At 41.0% G+C, this 23,235-nt stretch overlaps 1 protein-coding gene across 2 annotated transcripts in view; it reads left to right on the forward strand.

The window, feature by feature from the left end:
* Positions 1–23,235, forward strand: part of TMEM131L (transmembrane 131 like) — a 132,439-nt gene that overhangs the window by 59,401 nt on the left and 49,803 nt on the right. The window contains exons 16-29 of one of the 2 annotated variants that reach the window (XM_083171894.1): positions 1,287–1,407; positions 1,493–1,628; positions 1,853–1,962; positions 2,805–2,877; positions 4,006–4,133; positions 4,398–4,540; positions 7,217–7,403; positions 7,873–8,058; positions 9,283–9,432; positions 10,639–11,270; positions 11,736–11,839; positions 18,662–18,786; positions 19,753–19,910; positions 20,067–20,249. In XM_083171894.1, coding sequence (XP_083028020.1) covers positions 1,287–1,407; positions 1,493–1,628; positions 1,853–1,962; positions 2,805–2,877; positions 4,006–4,133; positions 4,398–4,540; positions 7,217–7,403; positions 7,873–8,058; positions 9,283–9,432; positions 10,639–11,270; positions 11,736–11,839; positions 18,662–18,786; positions 19,753–19,910; positions 20,067–20,249 — 2,436 coding nt within the window. The remainder of the gene's footprint in view (positions 1–1,286; positions 1,408–1,492; positions 1,629–1,852; positions 1,963–2,804; positions 2,878–4,005; positions 4,134–4,397; positions 4,541–7,216; positions 7,404–7,872; positions 8,059–9,282; positions 9,433–10,638; positions 11,271–11,735; positions 11,840–18,661; positions 18,787–19,752; positions 19,911–20,066; positions 20,250–23,235) is intronic. The other variant, XM_083171903.1, reaches the window with a different exon arrangement.

The raw sequence follows: 23,235 nt of genomic DNA on the forward strand, positions 1-23,235 counted from the left end.
TCAAGTAGGTGCTCCTTCTATTATGAAGCCTGTGGTTTGGTCAACGTGCACACTAGGGCCACATATAGGATATTTATGAAAACAAAAGAATTGGGGGAATCAATTTTTAGTCACATTTCTCTAGTAAAATGTACTGTGTTCCTTAGAAAAATGTATTAAAATTGCAAATCTGCAAAAAAAAAGAAATTTTGAAATTTCACCTACACTTTGTTTTAATTCCTGTGAAACACCTAAAGGGTTAACAAACTTCCAAAATGCTGTTTTGAATACTGTGAGGGGTGCAGTTTTTGAAATGGCATCATTTATGGGGGTGTCTCACATACAAGTCCCTCAAAGTCACATCAGAACTGAACTGGTCCCTAAAAAAATCAGTGTTTGAAATTTTCTTGAAAATTTAAGAATTTGCTATTCATATTGTAAGCCTCCTAGTGTCCCAAAAAATTAAAAGTAAGTTGAAATAATGATGTCAACATAAAGTAGACATATGGTCTATGTTAGTTATTCACTATTTTGAGTGGTAAGATTATTTGTCTCACAAGCAGAAAATTTAACATTTTGCAAATCGCTAAATTTTCCATTTTTTCACGATATTTTGGTATTTTTCACAAAAAAACACAGACTGTATCGACCCAAATTTACCACTAATTTGAAGTACAATGTGTCACGAAAAAACAATCTCAAAATCACTGGGATAAGTAAAAGCAAAAAAAAGTTATCCCCACTTAAGTGAGACATGTCAGATTTGAAAAAAAGGGCTCTGTCAGGAACGCAAAAACTGGCTCTGTCAGGAAGGGGTTAAAGCTACAAGTTCACCAGGTGCAGTACGGATGGTGTAATGGTTAGCATTACTGCCTCACAGCACTGAGGTCATGGGTTTGAATCCCACCATGGCCCTAACTGTGCAGAGTTTGTATATTCTCCCCGTACTTGCGTGGGTTTCCTCCGGGTACTCCGGTTTCCTCCCACAATCCAAAAATATACAGGTAGGCTAATTGGCTACCAACAAATATAGATTGTAAGCTCCACTGCAGCAGGGACTGTTGTGAATGTTCAACTATACTCTGTAAAGCGTTGCGGAGTATGTGTGCGATATATAAGAAACTGATAATAATAATAATAATAATAATAATAATAAATAGGTGCCCTTTTTTTAGGATAATTGGGGGGGTGCAAAATCAAAACGCTTTGTTTTATAAAGAAGAAAACCTGCTATAGTGATTATCAAATACATGAAGAGTGATTGATTGACAATTGCAACCCCCACAATTGTGGCTTTGTTTCCCTAGAAGAAAGTATGCATTGGCAGAATAGCCTGTCTTTGGGGATGTCTGCATGGAGTATAGACTACGAGTTAGGAAGTGATCTCTATGAGAAGTATCAGAAGATGCAGGATGGGGAAACGTGTAGGTAGGTGTCTGATCGGGGGTGCTGTGCGATGTATAAGGCCGCCTTGTACAAGATTACGTATGTAAGTACCAAAGTGTTTCTCCAGGAGGAAGAGTTCTGAGAACACCAGCACTACACAGCAGAAGAGGGATGTGAACCGACGTCTTGTCTTCCTGCCGCAGCTAATTGCTGAGCCTGATCTTGTGGTGAACTTCACTGCAACTGCACTAAGTAAAAGCTCGGTAATTGGACTATACTTTGATATTTCATGTCATCATCAGCTGCTGCTACTGGGTTAGGTCAAGTTTGTTGATCTCTGTGGATTTTACTTGGAAGCATATAAATACTGTAGTGTCTAGCTAAGATATGTGCTTGATATTTCAATGTGGACTATCAGAAGAGAAACACTATGTTGATGTGATATACATTGAATTTGATATGGTCTTCTCCTTTGCTTTTGTTTCAGGTGAAATATGTTATGTTGAAGAACCCCTCTCCCTTTCCTGTCACTGTGCAACTGCTGCCTCTCTCTCATTATCCTAACCCACAAGCTGCTCTGAGCCTTCTCGGCAAATGGTATGAGTGCTAGCTACAGTATGGTTTAATATTTATTTGTAGATACACAGTTGTGCCAAAAGTCATAAATAACAGTAGGTAAAGGTAATGGTAGGTGTCTTGGAATGGGCCACACCTGCATCAGTTGTAATCTGAAAACGTTTAAATCAGATTGATCACCAGCTAGGCTGCTCATTGCAAGGCAACGTGATGTATCGGACATCAAGTGGGGCATGGTAGTTGGTCACCGTCAGATGGGACATTCCATTTACAAAGTTTTGCTAACATTCATTGATCAAGGTGTCCCAGGACCTCGTGACATCTCTAATTAAACCCTGACTCGCTGGCAACGTGGAGTAGGCTGATGAGTCAGTGTTCCAGTTATTTTGGACTGATGGTAGGGTTTGCATTTAATATTCTAGCACGATAATGCACTATCAGTCCCAAGTTGTACAGAATTGATTTGAGGAGCATTATGCAGCGTTCCACTGAATGGCGTGGCCACCATGTTAGCCTGACATGAACTCAATCAAGCATTTATTGGATGTGGTGGAGAGGTCTATTCCCACACAAGAACCTGCACCCACAAATATCAGGGAGCTCTGGAAACCTCCCAGAAGGCAGAGGTCTTCTTTTCTTGTGGAATTGATGCCACATTAAGTTGCTGCATTCCACCAGGCTAGTAGGGGTCCTACACGACACTAAGCGCCTACCCTGTGATTTTTGGCACTTCAGTTTATAAGCTCATAGTAAAACTATTGGCTGTCACTGTATCAACTAGTTTGGGATCCTTGCATTCCGAAACATTTGTCTTTTTGTTTTTATATAGATATAATGTTTTATAGCTTATTGTTTGATTTTAGGTTTGGTGTCAATGAGCAGGCGGTTGATTTCACAACTGTTGAATTCAGACTCCAAAGGCATTGTGACACACAGGTAAGTTAATACTTTTTTGTAGACGTTTCTGTCCAATGTTGTGCTTTTTGATAATGTGAATTTTGAAATATGTGGAATCCTATTGGAATAAAAATTATGCCATATAATGTAATGTCCAAAAGTATATTATAGTTTCGAAATAAGCACACACATATTATTTGATTTACTGTGAAGCATGTGCGGCATGTTGATTAGCACTAGTGCCTTGGTTAGATTCCCACAAAGGATTTGGGTGTGGGATTTGTATGTTCTCTCTGATTGAGTGCAGGGATTGAATAAAAAGTAGGCGTGGAAGAAAATTTATCCTAATTTACAATAGATCAGGAACGGATGGGGTGTATTCAATGCTGATCAGGCGAGCAATGACGGCGTGCAGTGCCTATTGTTTGCCGTCATAGGCTGCCCTCAGTATTCAACTGATCCCCTGCACTCGCCGTTTCCACCTTGCTATTTCTTAAAAGTTAGGTAGGAACGGTGTGTGTGGTCGTCAAAACGGCGGGGCTTGCTGCATTAGTCACGAACCTCGCTGTTCAGGGAATCCTTGCCATCCTCTGACAGCGAGGATTTCCCAGAACATAGAATAGTGCGAGCGGTTGGCGATGGGGGTTCAACAGCCAGGATGGCTTGTTTTTGGCGATCTTCGCCAAAAACAAGCCATCCTTGCCATAAAAACCCCCTTGCCGGCCGCATTGAATACACCCTTTTGAGAAAATTTTATCTATAAATTAATATTTTTCACAGCTGAAATTGCGTTTATGTTGCCCATAGACTTACCTTTCATTAGAGCAATTTCCTGTTTATTCTTGGGTCCAACTGAGTAGGGCCTGTTATCAGTCAATGGACATTTGACAATATTATGCGCGTGACTCATGTAATCCGTCCTCAGTGGCTAAGAGCGAAAAGGCAAAGTGAACATTTTGCTTGAGAAATCTATAATCCGTTACTATGGATCTCTCGCCTCTTATAAGTCTTTAACTTTCTAAAGGCCACCAAATTACTGCAATGTGGCTTTTTTTTATTTTCTTTAAAAAAACACTTGTGTTTGAGCATGGATCTTTTTAGAGGTTAATTTTGAACTCTGTCAATAGGTGTTTTCAATAAGAAATTGTACCCATCATGTATTTACACCAGGGTGAAGATGAAGAATGTAGCCGTGAGGTGCTTGAATTGCATTTGCCGCCTTGGGTATGTCAGCAAGTTGGCATCGTCTTCACACCTCTAGATTACAGAAAAGTTAGCTCACTTATATTAATCAGGTAAGGTTGAAAAAAGTAAAATTAAATAGAAATGATAAAAAAAAAAAAAAACCTGGTACAATACAAGGGCATGGAAGCTATTGGGTGTGCATACAATTGTGAAATGGTTATGTAACAGGGAAAGCTAATGCTTTATTCTTTGTGAACGTGGTTGTATGAATGCAGAAACATTGACAAGCTCTGTTAGAAGTATTTCATTATGGCTACATGCGTTACTACTTTGCTATTGCAACAGCTCTTTCATTTGTGTAACTTTCTTGACAGGAATAATTTGACTGTTCTTGACATGATTACTGTAGAGGGTCTTGGAGCAAGAGAAATGCTACGTGTTGGAGGGAGGATGCCTGGAATAGGGGGATCTCTCAGGTTCAAAGTCCCAGAGTCTACCCTGATGGACTGTAGACAACGTGAGTTTCCCATGCAGTGTTGGTCAGAATAAATTGCTGCTTGTTTGTCCATATAGAAGTGAAACTGGACTGTACAACTTTGGAACTACTTGTACAATTTGTTTGCAGTTTGCTCTACTTTATTTTTATCTGCATTCTAAAGTTTGTTATCTTTGTAAGTCACTTTGTGCTAATCACGGGTGCTTATTTTTTTTTTTACTTTTACTGATGCAGAAACTCTGAGTCAGGTAAACCATCATGAAAGACCTGAAACCGATGTAGTGGGTTTATTGTTTTAGATATGGCTGTATCACACCCTGTTATATAGCCCTTCGTAAATATATTGGAAAGAGATTTTAATATATGCATTGTTTACTTCAATGACGTATGTAGTTATTCCAATGTGTGATATGACCGTAGCAGAGATGGTCTCTCTAAGTGATAAAATAAAACCCAATACTGTACTTAATGTACTTAATAATGTGAGAAATTGGGAATTATTGACTGTTTTTATGGTGAATATTATGCCCAATAAAGCTTAATGCTGTTTAAAGGGTCCATTATCATCCTTAGAAGTAGGTACCCCTATGTCACAATTAATAAAGAGGAGCTAAAATACTACAGTGTTTAATTGAGAGACTAGTTGTCAATAAGTGGTCATACTATCCACAAGAGGGGCTCAGTATCGTCGTTAGCGTGTAATGAATTAATATTTAAGTTCAACATGATTTTATTGTTGTGTGAGAATTGTAATCTCAGTATGTACATTACAAGTTCACTTGTGTTTAATACATTTTGAAGGCACAAGGGATTGTCCACTGCCATAGCAGGCGTGGCAAATACATGTGAAATGTGTCAAAGGTGGTGTTGCTCTTTAGAACCTTCTAGGGTGACTATTATAGTATGCTATTGGGCAGCATATAGGGTATAGTATCCGCTACATGCTTGGTATTTATTATGTAGTGGGAAAGATGTGGGTGCTAGGAGAAAGGACCGCCAACAAGAGTCCTATTCGAAGAAAGCAAGTGTGGTTAGGGTAATACTATTAAAAATGGGTGAATCCTAAAATTAAGGGAGGTATGATCACATGGCTGGATCACTTTCCCTCATTAACTGTACCTCAGTTGCAAAAAGGTCTCCTCTACTCAAGACAAACACTCAAGGCTAGTATGTATACAGAACTTTTTCTTAATATCTATCACGATTCCTACTTATCCCCTATCAGACGTTTCCATATGGGAACCTCTGACACGCACACTTGCCCAAAATGCCGCCTAGATAATGCTGATACTGTACATACCATTGTTTATGGGCTTGCCCAATTATCCGTTATTTCTGGCTCCGTGTGAAACGTAATGCAGAAGCCAAATTAATAACATTTGTCCCCCTCACACCAGAATGGGCAATATTGGGCATCTTTGATCCCAATATACGTATGACAAAGAAGAGTAAAAAACTACTACTAGCCTTGAGTGAGGCAGGCAGAAAAACTATTCTGCAAAGCTGGATTGACCAACACCCCCCCCCCCCCCCCCCCCCCCCCCCAATTCACTTTATTTTTAACTAAACTTCACTTTTTATTTGGGATGGATTGGGTGGAAGCAATTGTGGACTGAGACAAACAAGTAGAAAAATTCTTACTTTTGTGAGATTCCTACATACCCACCCTCCCTCTTAACACAAGACAAATGATACATGATAGCTTACAATCAACAACATGGTACATGGCTAGAGTTGCTGTCCAAGATCCCCCTGTTCCTTTGACCTAATGCCTTTGTAAAATTGTTCGTCAAGACCTACATGTAAACCCTATTTGATTTGTATGGTGATTGGATTTTAAATAATAATCGACTCTGTTTTAAATTGTTACTCCTTTGTAATCTGTATACAAAACACAGATGTAAAGTGTTTTATTGTCACGTAAAAGCAATGTCTCAATAAAAAAAGTTTATTGAAAAAAAAATGGGTGAATCCCATTTCAGAGGGGTATATAATCCTGGCCAAATTTTTCACCAGGTGAAAGAAAAAAATGGCAAGATTTACCTATCAATATTCGATCACGGGCGTTTTGCCTGTTTGTGAGCACATTCTCACCCATGCCATTTCATTTTACTTTTTTTAGGGCAAAATGACATGGGGGAAAACATCAGAGAATTCGGCAAAACCACGTGTATTTGCAGCAAATTCACCGATCCACGGATTTAAAACCCCTTTAAATACAAGATTGACTAGCCGTTAAGCACATTTTTGTTATTTTTCCTCATCTCATGACTGCAGAGTTTGCCATTATTCTCTAGAAACCTTTGCAGAAACCAATATGCCTATAAACTATAGGTTTGGTTTATGCCACATGGCATAAACCAATATACCTACAATCACATCATTATCATCATAATGTACACAGCAGCCAGAGAATGTCTGGAGAGAAGTGGGTGGTTTTATGGGATCGAGTGTGTAACTTGCCTATATATATATGTGATGCGTTGGTGAGGACAGGGCTTTGACTAGGTAAAATTGTGATGGGAGGAGTAGAGCAGTCAGCAGGAAGGAAAAAGGCCCACAGCTGCTCAGAGTAGGGATGTGAGGTCTCTCTCAAATTTAATTGTTTTATGCGTACTTTAAAGCACCTTTTTGTGCCTTCCATATTCTTATATGAACTGTGGCTGATTTTTTTAATTTTTTTTTTCTCCTGTACAGAGCTAAAGGAAAGCAAACAAGTCCTGTCCATCACAAAAGTTTTTAAAGTTGAAAATATTGGTTCCCTGCCCTTAACTATTGTGCACATGAAAATAAATGGATACAATTGCCAAGGTTTTGGGTTTGAAATCCTGGACTGCCATACCTTTTCTTTAAGCCAAAATACTTCAAGGGAAATCAGTATTGTGTAAGTATTGTATATGACTGTATGCATCACTGTTTATGGTTCTACTGCTAGATGTGTTCCAGTCTTGTGTTGCAATTAGTTGCATGTGCCTGCACTGTAAAGGTGTCTGTGACCGCTGGAACCCAAGTACTTCCCTCATGCTGCGGAAAATGTAACATAGATAGGGGTCATGTATTTTTATATCCTAACAAAGAAATATATTCCATCCTTTTATTGTTATTTAGAGTTTTTAACAACATATCGGATATTTTCTAGTGCAAAACATACAACACTTAAATAGTTTTAGTTTGCACAATTGCATAGCATGTATTTCACTTAGTAATATCAATGGAGGCATATACTTAATAAAACGCCCATTACTGAATAGTAACAAGAGAAATACTTGGAAGAAAAATTTGCAATTGGGTTCTGACCGTTTTTTCCCCATTTGTTGTCCATATTAAAAGCGGTGTCCTCTTGTACTGCACAGGTTCATCCCAGACTTCACATCTTCCTGGGTTATCCGCGAGCTAACTCTTGTGACCGATTCCAGCCTGGACTTCCGTTTCACCCTAAATGTGACTCTCCCTCATCACTTGTTACCTTTGTGTGCGGATGGAGTCCCAGGCCCCAGCTGGGAAGAGTCATTCTGGAAACTTACTGTACTGTTCGTAAGGTTAGATCTAGCAAACTGTAACTTGCAAATAGAATACAGAAGTGGGATTTCCAAACTGTCTGAGGCGCAACCGGTCCAGATGGTATAAACAGTCTAAATACCATCTGGACCGGTTGCGCCTCAGACAGTTTGGAAATCCCACTTCTGTATTCTTTTTTTATTGTTTTGGTTGTTGGGTGATAACCACGGGATAGTACGAACCAGGGGCAGCAGAGCGCCAAACGGGTCATATCCTATATCGCTTTTGTCTTGTAACTTGCAAATGTCCTCTAGATCTTTGCTACTTCTAAGGGGGGTATTCAATGTCAGGGTCACGGCAGCCGAGCTTGCTCGACCGCCGTGACCCAGTCCCGTTCTCGGTCAGCTCGACCGAGAACACGCAGGCGGGATTCAATGTCCCGCCTGCCGGGGAGCGAGAAGGGGGCGTGGCCGCGAGTTGCGGCCGGGAAGAGGCGAGCTGCAGCCGGCAGCTCGTCACTTCCCGGCTGTTCTTGGCAGAACGAGCCCGACAGCTTGTGATGTCGGGCTCGTTCTGCCGAGATACCCTGCTCAATGCTGTCGGGGAAGACAGCATTGAATAGGGCCCGGCGGGCACCTCCCATCGGGGAGATGAATATCCCCCTTAGTGTTGAGGAGATTTTACAACTGCTGTTTTTAACTTAGAACATACATTTGGGTCACAATTCTAACTTACAAATGTGTTCACATAATTCTATCCTCATATCGCACCAAATCGTTTTTTATTTTCACAGACTTTGCTACTTAGCCAATCAAAGCCACTAATACTATGTATTCACCATAGGTCATCCTAACCTAAATTGAGTAAAATGGCACAATGGCGGAAAGCATTGAGGAAAACGTACACAATCCAGGTTTAACAGGAAAAAGAGTGTTCTGATACTTTATTGAAGTGACCTGTGCCCGTGCATCGTTCTGCCTAATCTGCAACTTTTTATACAAATTTGTTCTGTGCACACGTGTATACAGAATTAAGGGAAATTTGGTACAAAAGGGACAGCTGTTTGAGGATACAGCTGTAACTCCTATTCTGAGCATGCACTGGGCTGGTAAGCTCCACCTCCCTTTGAACCATTCAGCCTGGATTGCCCCTCTAGAAAAGTACATTCTGCTTGTGTTGATGCTAGCCATGCGCCATGTTCTACCATGAAATGTGTTGATGTACTATAGCAAGCATTGTGAGTGATTATTCTCTTATTTTTACAGTTTGTCACTCATTGGTGTCGTTTTAATAGCCATCCAGCAAGCCCAGTATATTCTTACAGACTTTTTAAAGTTAAGACATAGAAACAGCACTAGCTCACCATCCCAGCAAATCTCTGGTCCTGTGGACACAATCACCTCTGAATCATACAGGTAAGGCTGAGGTAATTATAAGCGCATTTACCATAGGTTGGTCGCCGTCTCTACCTCCGTAGAGTATGAGCAGAAATCATTCGCTCGGAAGATACAGTAGCCCTTTCCACAGGTAATAGAATTGCTCCTGAGATTTATTTCACCTAGTAGAACGAGTTTTTCTTCCTCTGACACAAAATGTTTTTGTCTTTTAAAGTTGAGTCTTTGCCCTCTTCAATGGCTGTTTATTAAATAGTTCTGACTTGTCAATATAGCATTTTTCAGATTATGATTGTGTGTTTGCAGCGTACCATTTAGTAATGTGTCCTCCTTACGTATTATGCTAGGACTAGAAAGGGCAAACACAATAGTCCCTTTCTGTTTTAGCACACACCATTCACCAATTGGAATATGAGTTTTCTTCTAGGGTAAAGGCTAAAGGTTTTCTTTTCTTATAAATAAAATGTGTGAGTTACCACAACGCAGGAAACCAAACTTAAAATAGGTATAAAAAACAAAACAAAGATCCTTTTAAGTGAGCTCCTCAACTTGTATTATTGCACACTGCAGGTCGTCCATGGCATGTAATTATCCTCACCTATTAAAGAATTCTGCTCTTACACATTTGTTTCATGTGCACAATCATCGTCGTCAGTGTATTAGGCATATACAGTGATCTTGTATATATGCAGGATACAGCATAGGCATTAGTAGGTGTGTATGGTAATAGTGCCTCATCTATTTTTGAATAATCATTTCTGTGAAGCCTAATCAATGTTATTCACTCAGTGTACAAAAGCCAGCATTATGTTGCCCTGTAAGTGTATATTAACCAAACAAAATGCAAAGGAATTGACTTAAAATGGATTTATTAAAAAAATTAATAAATGATATTTAATTTTTATTTTTAGCCCACTTGGACTCAGAGCATTTAACTTGCCCGTTGCATATTTTTAAGATCAAATTTCATCCACAGAACACAACTTGTAAGATAAAATATTTATAAATTGATCAAGAAGATTAATGTGCCAGTGATTTAATAATGACTAGTTTGCCTTAAAAGCCTATTCTGCTTGCATGATACATACGGCTGTTAGTCTGTTAACTGTTTAAAGAATTAGACCGGATACCCTACATAGTCCATTCTAGTTTGCTGCTTCCTATGTTCTGTGCAGCCTCTGTATTTTGAAAGCCTTTTAATGTTTTTTTTGTATGATCATATTGCAGGGGCAGCTGTAAAAGTTTTACTGACTCTTGCAGTCCGCCGGATAAGGGCAAAGGAAAGGGCTACATGGCTGTTGCAGTTCAACCCATCCGAAGTCAGAATGCCGCCAAAAGAGCACCAGCTACATACAGCCACTCTCAGAAGAAGCATAAGTGCTCTGTGTACTATAGCATAAAACAGAAGGCCAGCAATGTGTCAGCAGCCAGCAGTGTGTCAGCCTGTGACTCAAGCCAACAGCTCAGCTCAGACATGCAGCCTCCATCACCAAAGGATTCTGCTTGCAGTGAAACTCTGTCTGAAAAGTGGACAGACTTTAATTCTATAGACTGCACAGATACGGGTAACCAAAAGCACTTATCCAGGCCGGACAATGTTCAGACTAAAGAGGAGTCTGCACTGCAAACCTTATGTCTTCCTCAAAGGACTGCAAATGAAAACACTTTGGAGGAAGAGCCAATAATTTGTATGTTTCCTATGGAAACAAATTTTAAAACTTCTTCAGAAATCATATCTGAGTCCAAGCAACAGAACTTTTGTGGTCTGTCTCCACCCAGTAAAGTGTCTGAAGATCACATGTCCAGGAGTTTGCTTCAGCTGCGGACTCCACCACAGCCTGTTTCCAGAAAGGTGGAGGGTAAATACATGTTCCTTTGTGAAAAATACAAGTCTACTTTGCGTGTGCCCATTCTTATAACTGTGTGTGTGGCCCCATAAAGACCATAATGCTCAATAATGATCGTCCTGAAATCTGTAGGTTTATTAAGGGGCATTTTGGCAAATGCAGTTACAAGTGACTATGCGTTCCTAAGGCATTGTTGGGTTGTTATATGTGATGTACAATAATGCATTTACAGCCTGCCTGCATTGTCATCCAGTAAGGGAAACTATGTCACTATTTACTATATATATAGTCTTTTTACCTCGGTATACAAATTACACAACTTCAGGTGTTTGCAGGTTTGGATTATGCTTGTAGTTCTTTGAAAGATGTATCCATCATAAAATGTGTTAAAAATTACATATTTTTTGTTAAAATACACATTGTACTACTTTAATCCTAGTTCTATGGCATTAACAGTTTTTTTAACTCTATTCTCAGGAAATAAGCTTCAGGCTTCACCAACCACACACAAAGAAAGTTTGGAAGTTACCAAAAAGGCAGCAGACCGAAGTGTCTCATCGGCAGAAAAGAATCCTCTAAAGGTCAGTGGTAGACTGGAGTTATCCTCCTTCAAAATGATGTGTATATCTGCATAAATGTGTTACGGAACAGACTTCACAAGTGCGCTGAAGGTGTCCTGAGGATTCTGGCACCTAGATTTTAGCAGCCAGTCCTTTAAAGCCCTGTAAATTACATGGTGGGGCCTCCAGACTATTACCTACCATTGCTCTGTGGTCCAGTTCTGAGGCTCTCCTACCTATTGTAGTACTTAAGGTGGTGGACAGGTGTCAGCTTAGGAACGTTGAATGGTCTGCAGCTACACAGACCCATACACAGCCAGGTGCACTGTCTGGCTGTCCTTTATTGGAGCACTTTTGGAACACCCCACAGGATTCTGCTTAGGAGTTACTCTGTCTGAGTCGTCTCACCATCAGAATTTGTCCCTTGTCGAAGTCACTCAGTTCCTTACGCTTGCACATCTTTTTTATGCTTCCAGCACTTCAGCTTCAAGAACGGACTGTTAACTTGCCGCTATTTGATGGAGCATTGTAATGAGATAATCACTGTTAGTCACCTGTCAGTGGTTTAATGTTATGGCTGATAGTGAGTTAGGTACTTGTATATTGTGACAACATTTCTTAAATTGGTCTGTATACACCAGCACAATGGATTTCAAATGACATTTTTTTTATAATTAATAACAACAAATAATAAGACAAATTAAAATAATCATAAATACAGTGTTAATTTTTAGTACTTTTTCAAGAATCGAGTGCAAACAATGACTGCCTGGAACCAATGTACATGACCAAATGCTGGGTTTCTTTCTGTGATTTGCTTTGCCAGGCTTTTACTGCTAATGTTTTCACTTGTGTGTTAGGGAGTTTTTCTGCCTTTTGTTTCGCCTTCAGCGTGTTGCATGCATGCGCGATCAGGTGATTGATCCAGTCACCACAAAATATCCCACTTAGAAAACTTCTCTATTGCTTTCTCAATATATTTGGGGTCATGGTCCAACTGTACTGTGAAGCACCATCCAATAAACTTTGGTTGATTGGATGGTGTGACTACCCTACCCCACTTTTGTCCTCTCAGAATGTATTAAACCAGGACAGCTGGAGGGGTGCTAATAGCCTGCCCCTAAATTTTAAATTAGGCTGCTCCTAAGGAGCCTGCTTTCTTTATGATGGATACAACACATATAAATGAAAGTCCCCAAAAACTAAGTTCTGGTTGTCCAAAAAGATGGAAATCTCTGCTTAGTTCTCACTGTCCCCACTCTCCACACCAACATGCTTACATAAGCAATAGTGGGTGAACTCCTATCATGGTATCTTTGTTATCACCAGGTGCTTAATGGGCATGCAGTAGGATGCTTACATACGTATAAATACTTGCGATTACTCCTATAACGGTATCTTTTTAGAAGATGTTAATGCTCACACAGGTTTACTTGAGCGGATGTGGAAACACACATATAGCCTGACCGGAAGTGACTTAGGTGTCTGACCTCTATTACATTAAAAAGTTCTTGCACTTAAATCGATGTCTTTATAATCTATCCAATTTCCTAAGCAGAGAAGTGATGCCCTGAAATATCAGTCCGCTGCACTGAGAGCGCGCCACCTCTCGTGGACCCGGGATTATAGGACGCCACCAGTGTTACTTTCGGTCACGTGATGGAAACACAAGCACGTGTATCTGTATAGCGGACATTACTGATACCGGCGTGGATCACATGATGTAAACAAACCACGCTCCATACTTGTTCTCATTTAACCATTAAGGGGACATCCCTCATGATTAAAGGCATGAGTAATAACTATAAAATAAATGAAGAATGCAAAAAGGGGATAGTATTGAAAACCACCGTATTTAATCACTTACATACCGGGTGTATTATACAGTACAGAATAGTAAAAAAAATACAAATTAGTAAAAAATGCAGATTATTAAAAACCTAGACTATAGAAACCACTTGACCTCAAAATCAGAATTGAGGCCCAAATGGTTTCAAGGAATTAATCTCCTTTATACATACAGCGCATCTCCTTGCGAGCCAATCTCGCATCCCTGTTCTTATTTATCCAATCATCCTTTACCAGGGCAATTCCACAGAAGTTATTTATACCCTTGGTAGACTGACTGTGCTTTTCTTTAAAATGGGCAGAGAAAGGATATCTCTCTAACCGGGTTTAGGTAGACAGTGGCGCTGGATGGACGGGAACCTCTCTGACTACTACTGTGGAGGGCACATTTTAATTTTGAAGTACTAACACTGAGACACAGTTATGCATTTAAATGTGTACATAGAACCACTGCATATTATTTAAACCCTTTTCTGTTCATTTAAGTAATTCATAATGCCACTACACAGTAGTGCCCCCAATTCATATAATATGCCACATAGTCGATTTTTTGATTGGCAAATTAATTTTTATTCAACATTAATATTTTATCTAAGTGGCCTGTTACAATGTGTACGTATATTTGTATACTACATTACTTCTGTGAATTCACTATAGAAATTTTACATCAAAATGAAAATGTTATAGAGTGTCATCTTTTATTCTAACGATGACTGGTGGTGTATCCTTATTTGGCCTGTAGATGGCAGTATACAGTTGGTAAAGATGTACTGTATGTCTACCTCTTCCAGCATGCTGTACTCCTTTTTTTTATTTATTTTTTAACCCATACTTTTTGACTACTAAGTACAGTGAATATGTTTAATACCAGCAGTTCACATTTTCCAGACCACCTAGCTGCTGCACTGGTGTAGTCATTACTAACTCACATTTTAATACATTATTTATTTTTTAACAGTTTGTTATATAATGCACACACATTCCGCACTTTACAGAGAATATTTGAACATTCACATCAGTCCCTGCAAGCTTGCAATCTATATTCCCTATCATATGTACACATACATTTACTCATGGTATAATTTTTTTGGAAGCCAATTAATCTACCATTATATTTTTGGATTGTGGAAGGAAACCGAAGTACCTGGAGGAAACCCACGCAGGCAAAGGGAAAATATACAAACTCCGCACAGGACTCTAACCCATGACCTCAGCGCTGTGAGGCAGCAATGCTAACCATTACACTGTCCATGTTGCATTCATTCCTTACTGACACATTCTACAGATCCACAGGTGGTCTGGAGAATATGAATTGTTGGTAGATTGTGAGGACCAGTTTGGCTACCTGTGCTGTAAGTGAAAGCATACATCTAATCAACTTCCTAACATTTGATGTAGATTTCGGGGGTATTCTAATGTTGGTCTGTTCTTTTTGTCACGCCTTTTCTCCCTTTTTTTTTTCACAACTTTTATATGTTGTGATATTAGTTTGCTTTTTGATTCTTCCCCGTCTTTTAAAAGTTGACAGTTTTTTAACATCTTTTATTTCACAGTCATTTTCAATGGGCTTCGTATTCAAATGTTTGGTGATAAGTTTCACGCCTTTTTAATAGTCATTTGAACTTGATAAATTTTTTGTCATTTTATTCACCTGGGTGTCAGGTGGTGATAAGTGTTATTTTTTTAATTTTTGTTAAAAAATGAATGGCTTATTTAATGAGATTTCCTTTTTTTTTTTTAATAAGGGGTTAAGGATAAACTTTAAACATAATAAAATGCAATTGAGCAGGGGTTCTCAAACTCGGTCCCCAGGACCCCACACACCTCACATTTTCCAGGTCACCCAGCAGGTGCACTCATTACTCATTGACACATTTTAAAAGATCCACAGGTGGAGCTAATTATCTTACTTGTGATTCTGTGAGGAGACCTGGAAAACATGCACTGCTAGGGGTCCTGAGAACCAAGGGTACTTGTTTCCTAGCACGTCGCCACCGATTTTAATTGTATGAAATCGGGTCGCAAAAATCGGGTCCATCGCATACAACCAAATCGAATGCGATTGACCTGACCGACCCGATTTTTACATTGTAACCAATGTTAAATGCGCCCAGACACCCTTTTTATTTGTATACCCACCCTAATGGTAAATTATAAGTCAAATGCATAACACCCCCCCCCCCCCCCCCCATTGTTAACGCCACCCCACAATGAACGGCAACCCGAAGCGCGACGGTACGCGTCCTCCGACCTTTTCATACCCCCTCTATCCACGTCGGCGTGGAGTTGATTTTATATAGTGTGGCCACACTATATAAAATCAACTCCACGATGTGGATAGTGGGGGTATGAAAAGGTCGGAGGACGCGTACCGCCGCCCCGCGCGGGCTTGCTGCGCTTCGGGTTGCCATTCATCATGGGATTGGGGGGGGGGGGGGGGGGGCCATTTGACATACAAATTACCCATCAGGGTGGGTATACAATCAAAAAATCGGGTATGGGGGCCATTGTTTCCTATGTAAAATCGGGTCCATTGCATTGGTCGCATCGCATGCCATTATAATGGCATGCGATGGACCCGATTTTTTAATTGTCGGGAAAGCTGTAAAAAAGCCCGAAACAAGTACCGCACCAAGTTTAAGAACCTTTGCAATATAGTATAGGCACACATCCGCCCATAGAGTATAGGCACACATCCCCCCTCATAGAGTATAGGCACACATCCCCCCTCATAGAGTATAGGCACACATCCCCTCTCATAGAGTATAGGCACACATCCCCCCTCATAGAGTATAGGCACACATCCCCCCTCATAGAGTATAGGCACACATCCCCCCTCATAGAGTGTAAGCACACCGGCAAAACGCGTATGGGTCATCAACCCCCCCTATCTCCTTCACATACAATTCTCCCAAGTGTGTGTGTGTGTGTGTGTCAGATGGATCACCCTGGTGGGTCAGCGGCTGCTGGCTCCCTGCACAGCGCAGCGGCTCGTCTTCTCTCCTGTGGGCGGCAGGCTGCAGCACACATCCTCTGCTCTTCGTCTTCCTCAGCAGTTCCCTGAATGTGGCATCCGCCTGCTCGCACATCTGATTTTCAGAATCACCGTGCAGGACACATCAGGGTGTAGTTGGGCGAGGACCGTGCAAATTAAATGGCGTCTGCTTAACAGGGTGAGGGGCGCTCTTATAATGGAGACAAACTTGTATGACTGGGCAGAGGGCAGGGTAAAACAGGGTGGAACAAAAGAGGGAATAAAATAATGAATAAAATGGCACGCAAATAAAATATATGCAATCCGTGATATAAAAAAAAGGGATAAAATGGGCGTGAGATTAAAAGAGGGGATTAAATGGGCGTGATAAATAAGACCACTACAGCAGATTAGGCGTCTAAAAAAACCCCATTTGAATAGAAAACCTGACCATTACTTCTAAAGATGTCAGATGCGTGAATTTGAAAGGTAAAATATTGAAGATCATACCCAATTTAATGGGAATTTCATGGGAATTATAATAAAAGTACATTTTTAATGATTTTTCATTGGAGTCCGGAACAGATAACCTTACAGAGTGCACCAGTAAGTCTTTTTCTTTTTTCTTGGAAGTTTACACTAGCTTGGACCCATGTTATTCCTGGGTCAGCCCCATTTACTGAACCTGGATCTGGCTTGCATGCCACTCGTACACTCCTTATATGACTTTTACTTGGATTAGCCAGGTTGCACCATGAATTTTGTACCTGGGTGCAACCCGGCTTCTGACGCCTACCCTGGTGTCTATTCCCCGCATAATGCCGTGTGCATGATGACATGAAAGGCGAGTCCTGATCCAGTGCTTGGAGATCATCTCTCAGTGTCAATACTTTCATTGCTGTGAATGGGTCCTGGGTCACATTGAATCAGTGTTAAACCCTGCTTGTTACCAGAGTTGAAATGCCGGGTCGCCTAAACCAGGCAATTTCAACTGGGTGCATTTACACTGCACAATATCCCAGGTTGCTGCACGTTCATGTGCAATAACCTGAGATATTTATGGCAGTGTAAAAGCAGGGTTTGTCATGGGTGATGTTCTTGGATGCGCTAGGCTAGTGGTTCCTAATGTCGGTCCTTAAGTACCCCAACAGTTCACCAGTTCCAGGTCTCAATACAGAATTCCAAGTGAAAAAATTAGCTTTTAAAATATGTCAGTAAATGAGTTCACCTGTGCACCTACCGAGTGACCTGGAAAGCTTAATCTGTTGGGGGTACTTAAGGACCCAAGTTGGGAACCGCTGCACTAGGTCCATCTGCAAAGTATCCCTAGAAATTAATTCCAGTGTTAGCAACTGCCCGATCAGTCTGTCATGCTGGTACCCACAATATGGTTCATAATTCTTATAGTTGTGGTAAATAAGGCCTATAGTTATCTTAATAGTCACACATTCATTCAATTAGAAGCACTTGTAAATATTTATACGCCAATCAGCAGCCTTCTTCCCATCAGACATCTCATTGTCTCTAACGCTTTATTTATTACTGCCCCTTTCCCCATCGCTGATCTGTGACTTAGCTCCCATGTGGTTTACTCATAATGAAACAGGCTGAGAAGTACACAAGGAGCCAGCATGCAGTGTAATGACATCTGTACATGAATAGTGTTGACAGTGATACCTTCATGGAAATTGTGGATAGAGAATCTATACAAATGAACTTGGAAAATGCTCATGCATTGTTATACAGAGGTTGATATGTAATACACATATCTACATGATATGTAGCTTTTTCAGTCTATCAATTGTTTGTTCTCTACCGCAGCCAGATTTTGGTTTAAAAACCAAACAATTAAACATTAAAACCCATTAAATGTGTAGATGTAATTATATTTTATTGGTTCCTCAGGGTCTTGTATAAAACATAGACAATTGCGGTACAATAATTGAGCTGTTTCTGCTGTAGAGTCTTACCGGTGAATACTTGATTGGGCAATGATTTATTTGTGATGATGTGTCTTTCAGCGCGAAGAGCTGTTTCGAAGAAAGAGCCCGGTAGAGAAGAGAGATGGCATTTTCCCAAGTTTAAATTGGAGTAAAAATCGAGGTTGTGCCAGGAAGAATAAGAAGAACAGCGTATTTCCTGCAAGGTGAGTACCGCTCTCGGCGCTCACATAGTTGCTCACCACACTTTCCTTCAGCTCATGGGTTAAAGCCCGTTCTAACTAATAATGAAACTCATTTTGTAAGCATTAAATAGCCTTATTTATGTTCAGCTATATTTGTGTCTATCGCAAATGTGTTTAAAGTGTATGTTCGACTTGGTGGTTTAGATATGGTCTTTTTTTATTACATTATTTTTATTGTTCCACCTGCCAAACTAGTATTATGACATGCAAAAAGAAGGTATACATAATTTAAATCAGGCGCTGATGTGTTCAAATCTTATCGGATCCCCCCGTCGTTTTTAGGTGGGTGATACCATGCGGGAAAGAATGTGGATATAGTGAAGTACAGTTAAGTACAACATTTTTAATATACAGGGTATAAATTCTGGCAGAACTCACTTGGATCTCCAGATATATACAAACAGACAAATTTTATGCACAGTTAAAAAACATTAGAAGAAATTTTCTCCATGTAAGGGAGCCTCCGAGTGTCTTTAAAGGCAGAGAAATTACCGGAGTTGGTGGAACTGTTAGCCAGTTCGTATAGCGCATGTGATAAGTCCCGGGGCAAATCACCAGTCACTGTTCCACGTCCTCCCGGTATCGCTCTCCAAAGTCACACAGACAGCGTCCCAAAGTCCTGAGGTCCGCTGGAGTGACCGATGTGCATTCTCTCTGGATTCCTGGATTGCAATGTCTTCATAGGATACTATAGCAGCTTTGCTGGCAATGTCTTCCTTTGCATCTAAGTATTCTGTCAGTAAACCTGAGCTACAAATCTCAGTGGAATATTACAATAATAGATTGAAATAGATTTGTTGTGGTTGGAGGGGGCAATGAATTGGAACTAAGGTTTTAGGATATGAGAAGGCAGAAATAGACATACATCTCTTGCAAATTAGCATCAATCTTTATTTTCTTTTTTTTTTTTTTAATCTCTGATTCTAGAGTTACAGAACAAAATGCTTTGAAACAGAATTACCAGGATGGTGACCGACCAACATTAAGAACACCAAACAGGGGAAAAGTATGGAATCCTTTAACAAATGGGGATGTTTGCAGAGGGGAACAGAAAACAGGGAGAATACCACCACGTGGGGATAGAGGTATATTTTATATTTACATACTCTGTTAAAACATACGGTATAACATTTTGGTTTGGCTTTGCTTGGCTTTTACTTAAAATTATCATATAAATAAGTTAATTTGTCTAATAATATACAGTACATTAACATAGTATCTCATTCATTGTCATATTACAGAATGCACTCAAATTGTAAAAAAGAAATCGGTCGAGAAGTTTTCTTCTGACTCCAGTTCAGAGTGTGGCAGCTCCCGTGGCAGTGTCCGTGCTAGCCGTGGGAGCTGGGGAAGCTGGAGCAGCACCAGCAGTTCTGATGGCGATAAAAAGAATGCCCTCCCTAACCGGCTTTACTTTCCACCAAGTAAGTGGTTAATGATCAGGAATTCTGTCTATATAATGATGGTAACCATATACAAAGATCTCCTTAACCTTGTTCTAGAAGAGTCCTTCAGAACTTGGACAGTTGAAATATCAGATCTGCCCGGATGAGCTTTAAGTAATTGACAAAATTATAAAATGGTGGCTTAGTGATGTGGTTGAGCAGTTGCTTTCTGGAAGTTGTTACTTTGGCTATTTGAACTTATGATGTGATGGGGTCCATAGTTAGGGGGGTATTCATTCCCTGGCATTATTTCCGACAGGAGAAATATCATCAGTTAAGGTATTCAATCCCGACCGAGAGTTTGTTATGAAAACAAAGAACGTGGTGGCACAGCGCTGATTTGAGGAGGAATGATCACCATGGGATATAAAAAAAAGTTTTAATTATAAAAAAACAAACATAAAGTAAATAAATTGACATTCACAAGAACTTGGTATAAAATCAAAATCGTAAAATCTCACTGTCAGGATGGATGATGGAGCCACCCAGGCTCAGGGCTTGGGTTTTGGTCCAATTAGTAAGTGCATTTTTTTTTTTTTAAATTCAGTGTTTTTTATTGAGCTTTTTCAAACGAAACATATAAACAGTTCCTCGACAGAGACAAAATAGTCAAATAGCATATAGGTATAAGCAGTATCTTGAATTGACATCGGCTAATGTATACAGAAAATGAAATTGGGTTGTATCTGTTCCATTTACCTCTATACGCGAGGTGTGTCGGCCTGAAGGCGCCATCCGGGCCCACACCTCAACAGGAGATACAAAAGCACATGTACAGGATTATGATTAAAATGACATTACAACCCCATAGGAGCAAGAGAAATCAGGAAATAGTCATCTGTCGGGAGCTCTATCCTAAACCCACTAATCTAATAAAGTAAACCACCCAAAAGCCCAAAGCAAACCTCCCATACAACCCCCCACCCTGTACAACCCACCCCCAACTGAGGCGTACTTGGATCCCATTAACTACCCCTGTGCCCACCCTAGACTATACTAAACTATCAAACTTCCCCCCTCCCCCCCCCCCCCCCCCCCCTCCCCCCCTCCCCTATAGTCAGGATATTGTAGAGAGGATATATCAGGGGCAGTGGACTTAGACCTCGAATGGAGTTACATCAAAATTCAGTTTCCCCGCCAACATAACTGACGATTTTACACCTGCCATATATGGTGTATAGCACGCAGGATCACTAATTAGAGATTATATATAAAAAAAAAAAAATAGACAGGACAACTTAGTGTACATGAACATTAACATTCAAAGAGAAACAAATACAAGTAATAGGTATTTATGGTATTAGTCTGGCCACCTTGCAACAACATGCCAGGGTATTAAACCAGTGTCGTTTTCAACCGTCCCAGAATACCTTAGGGTAGTCAACGGTACTGTCAGAATAGCTAGACAGCAATGGACGCAGTTTGGGGATATTTGGTGAATACACGGTGGTCCCACTGTAGCCAGGCATGTTACGATAATAGACCTTTGCTGTAGGCAGTATCAAGGGTGTGGACAGGTCCAGAGTGGGTGCAGATTCGAGATGCAGAAGGAGGATAGGGCAACAGATAGTAAATGTATTGACCTCACTTCCATCTATAGGTATCTTATTGGCAGAGAATAGAGGCACTCCAGCCGGGTACGCAGGATCCGGATTATCAGATGTCGTGGTATAGCCACCAAAGGGCTCAGTATTCCCATCCCCACTTGACATAGAGATAAAGGAAGGTGCAATTGTAGATATCTGTGAAGCTGATGTAGTTGAGTATGTTTCAGGCATAGGACAAATATGTACAGCTTCCATGACATGTTTGTCAAAGTGCTCAGGGGTACACAAGAAGAAGGGTGACTTGGACTGTGCAGGAGCAGGATTTGAATAGGCTACCAGGTCATAGCATACAGGTCCAGCATCTGTAATCTCTCCATCACCTGTCTCTGGATTATAAGAGCAGGAGAGTGTATCCAATTCGTGGAGGAGTCTGTGAGTGGAGGCATGGATAGCCTGCAGTATTTGCTGCAGAGACGAGGCCATAGTACAGGTAGTAATGCAAGGGAGAGATATCACCATACAGGGGGAATCCCAGCATACAGCAACAGATATTCGGCAATGAGATGGCTGTGGCTAGCACACAGCCTAGTATATAGTAATATGTGAGGTAGCAAGGATATACAGGGTATCTGAGAGAGCACCTTAATCCAATGCGCCCAGCCAGGTAACCAGTGGCACAAGAGGATGGCCGTGCACACAGCAGTCTCCCACAGTAAGAACAGGAGTCACCGAGCAGCCGCCCTCAGATATAGTACAGGGTGTGAATTTAGAAGCCCAGGGCATCAACTTCAGCTAAGCACAGGAGAAATGTACCGCAAATGCCACAGCCCCGGGATCGCGCGGGCAAGATGGCGCCGGCTCTCCCTGCGCGGCCCGCGGCAGCGCTACCTTTACGGGAGCGCTTCCCACTCACTCCGCTCAGTGAACAGGGAACTGCCGGCACCCGTCACTCCCGCCCGCTGCAACACCCGGAGGGGCAGCGGCAGTGTCACACGATACCTCAGGGACGCAGGATATTAACGGCGGCACCCGGCGCTCAGCGTGTTTGCAGGCCGCGGTCTCCTCCACCTCCAGTCCAGCAGACAGACAGTCAAGGAGATCCGGCAGCGGAGGTGCAGAACTGTATGTGGGATATCCCACAGCTTTAGCAGGGGCCAAGGTCTTCCGTGTCGGCAGAACAGGATTTTTTAAAGGATTTATGGAGGGAGCTCAGGAGATCTGCTGCCTACTCAATAGACGTCCAGGCCACGCCCCCCCTAGTAAGTGCATTTTACTGTTTCACCAGTTCAACTAGCTTTATCTCCTTTGATAAAGCCAGTTGAACTGGTGAAACGCTTTAGGTTGTGACCCCCTCACTCCCAGGATTGGACCTTAGCCACCTCTACCACCCACCACTTCCATTCAGTGCCGTTTTGGAG

The sequence above is a fragment of the Crinia signifera genome, chromosome 1 (genome assembly GCF_055691185.1).
Source record: "Crinia signifera chromosome 1, ASM5569118v1, whole genome shotgun sequence".
Classification (NCBI taxonomy): Eukaryota; Metazoa; Chordata; class Amphibia; order Anura; family Myobatrachidae; genus Crinia; species Crinia signifera.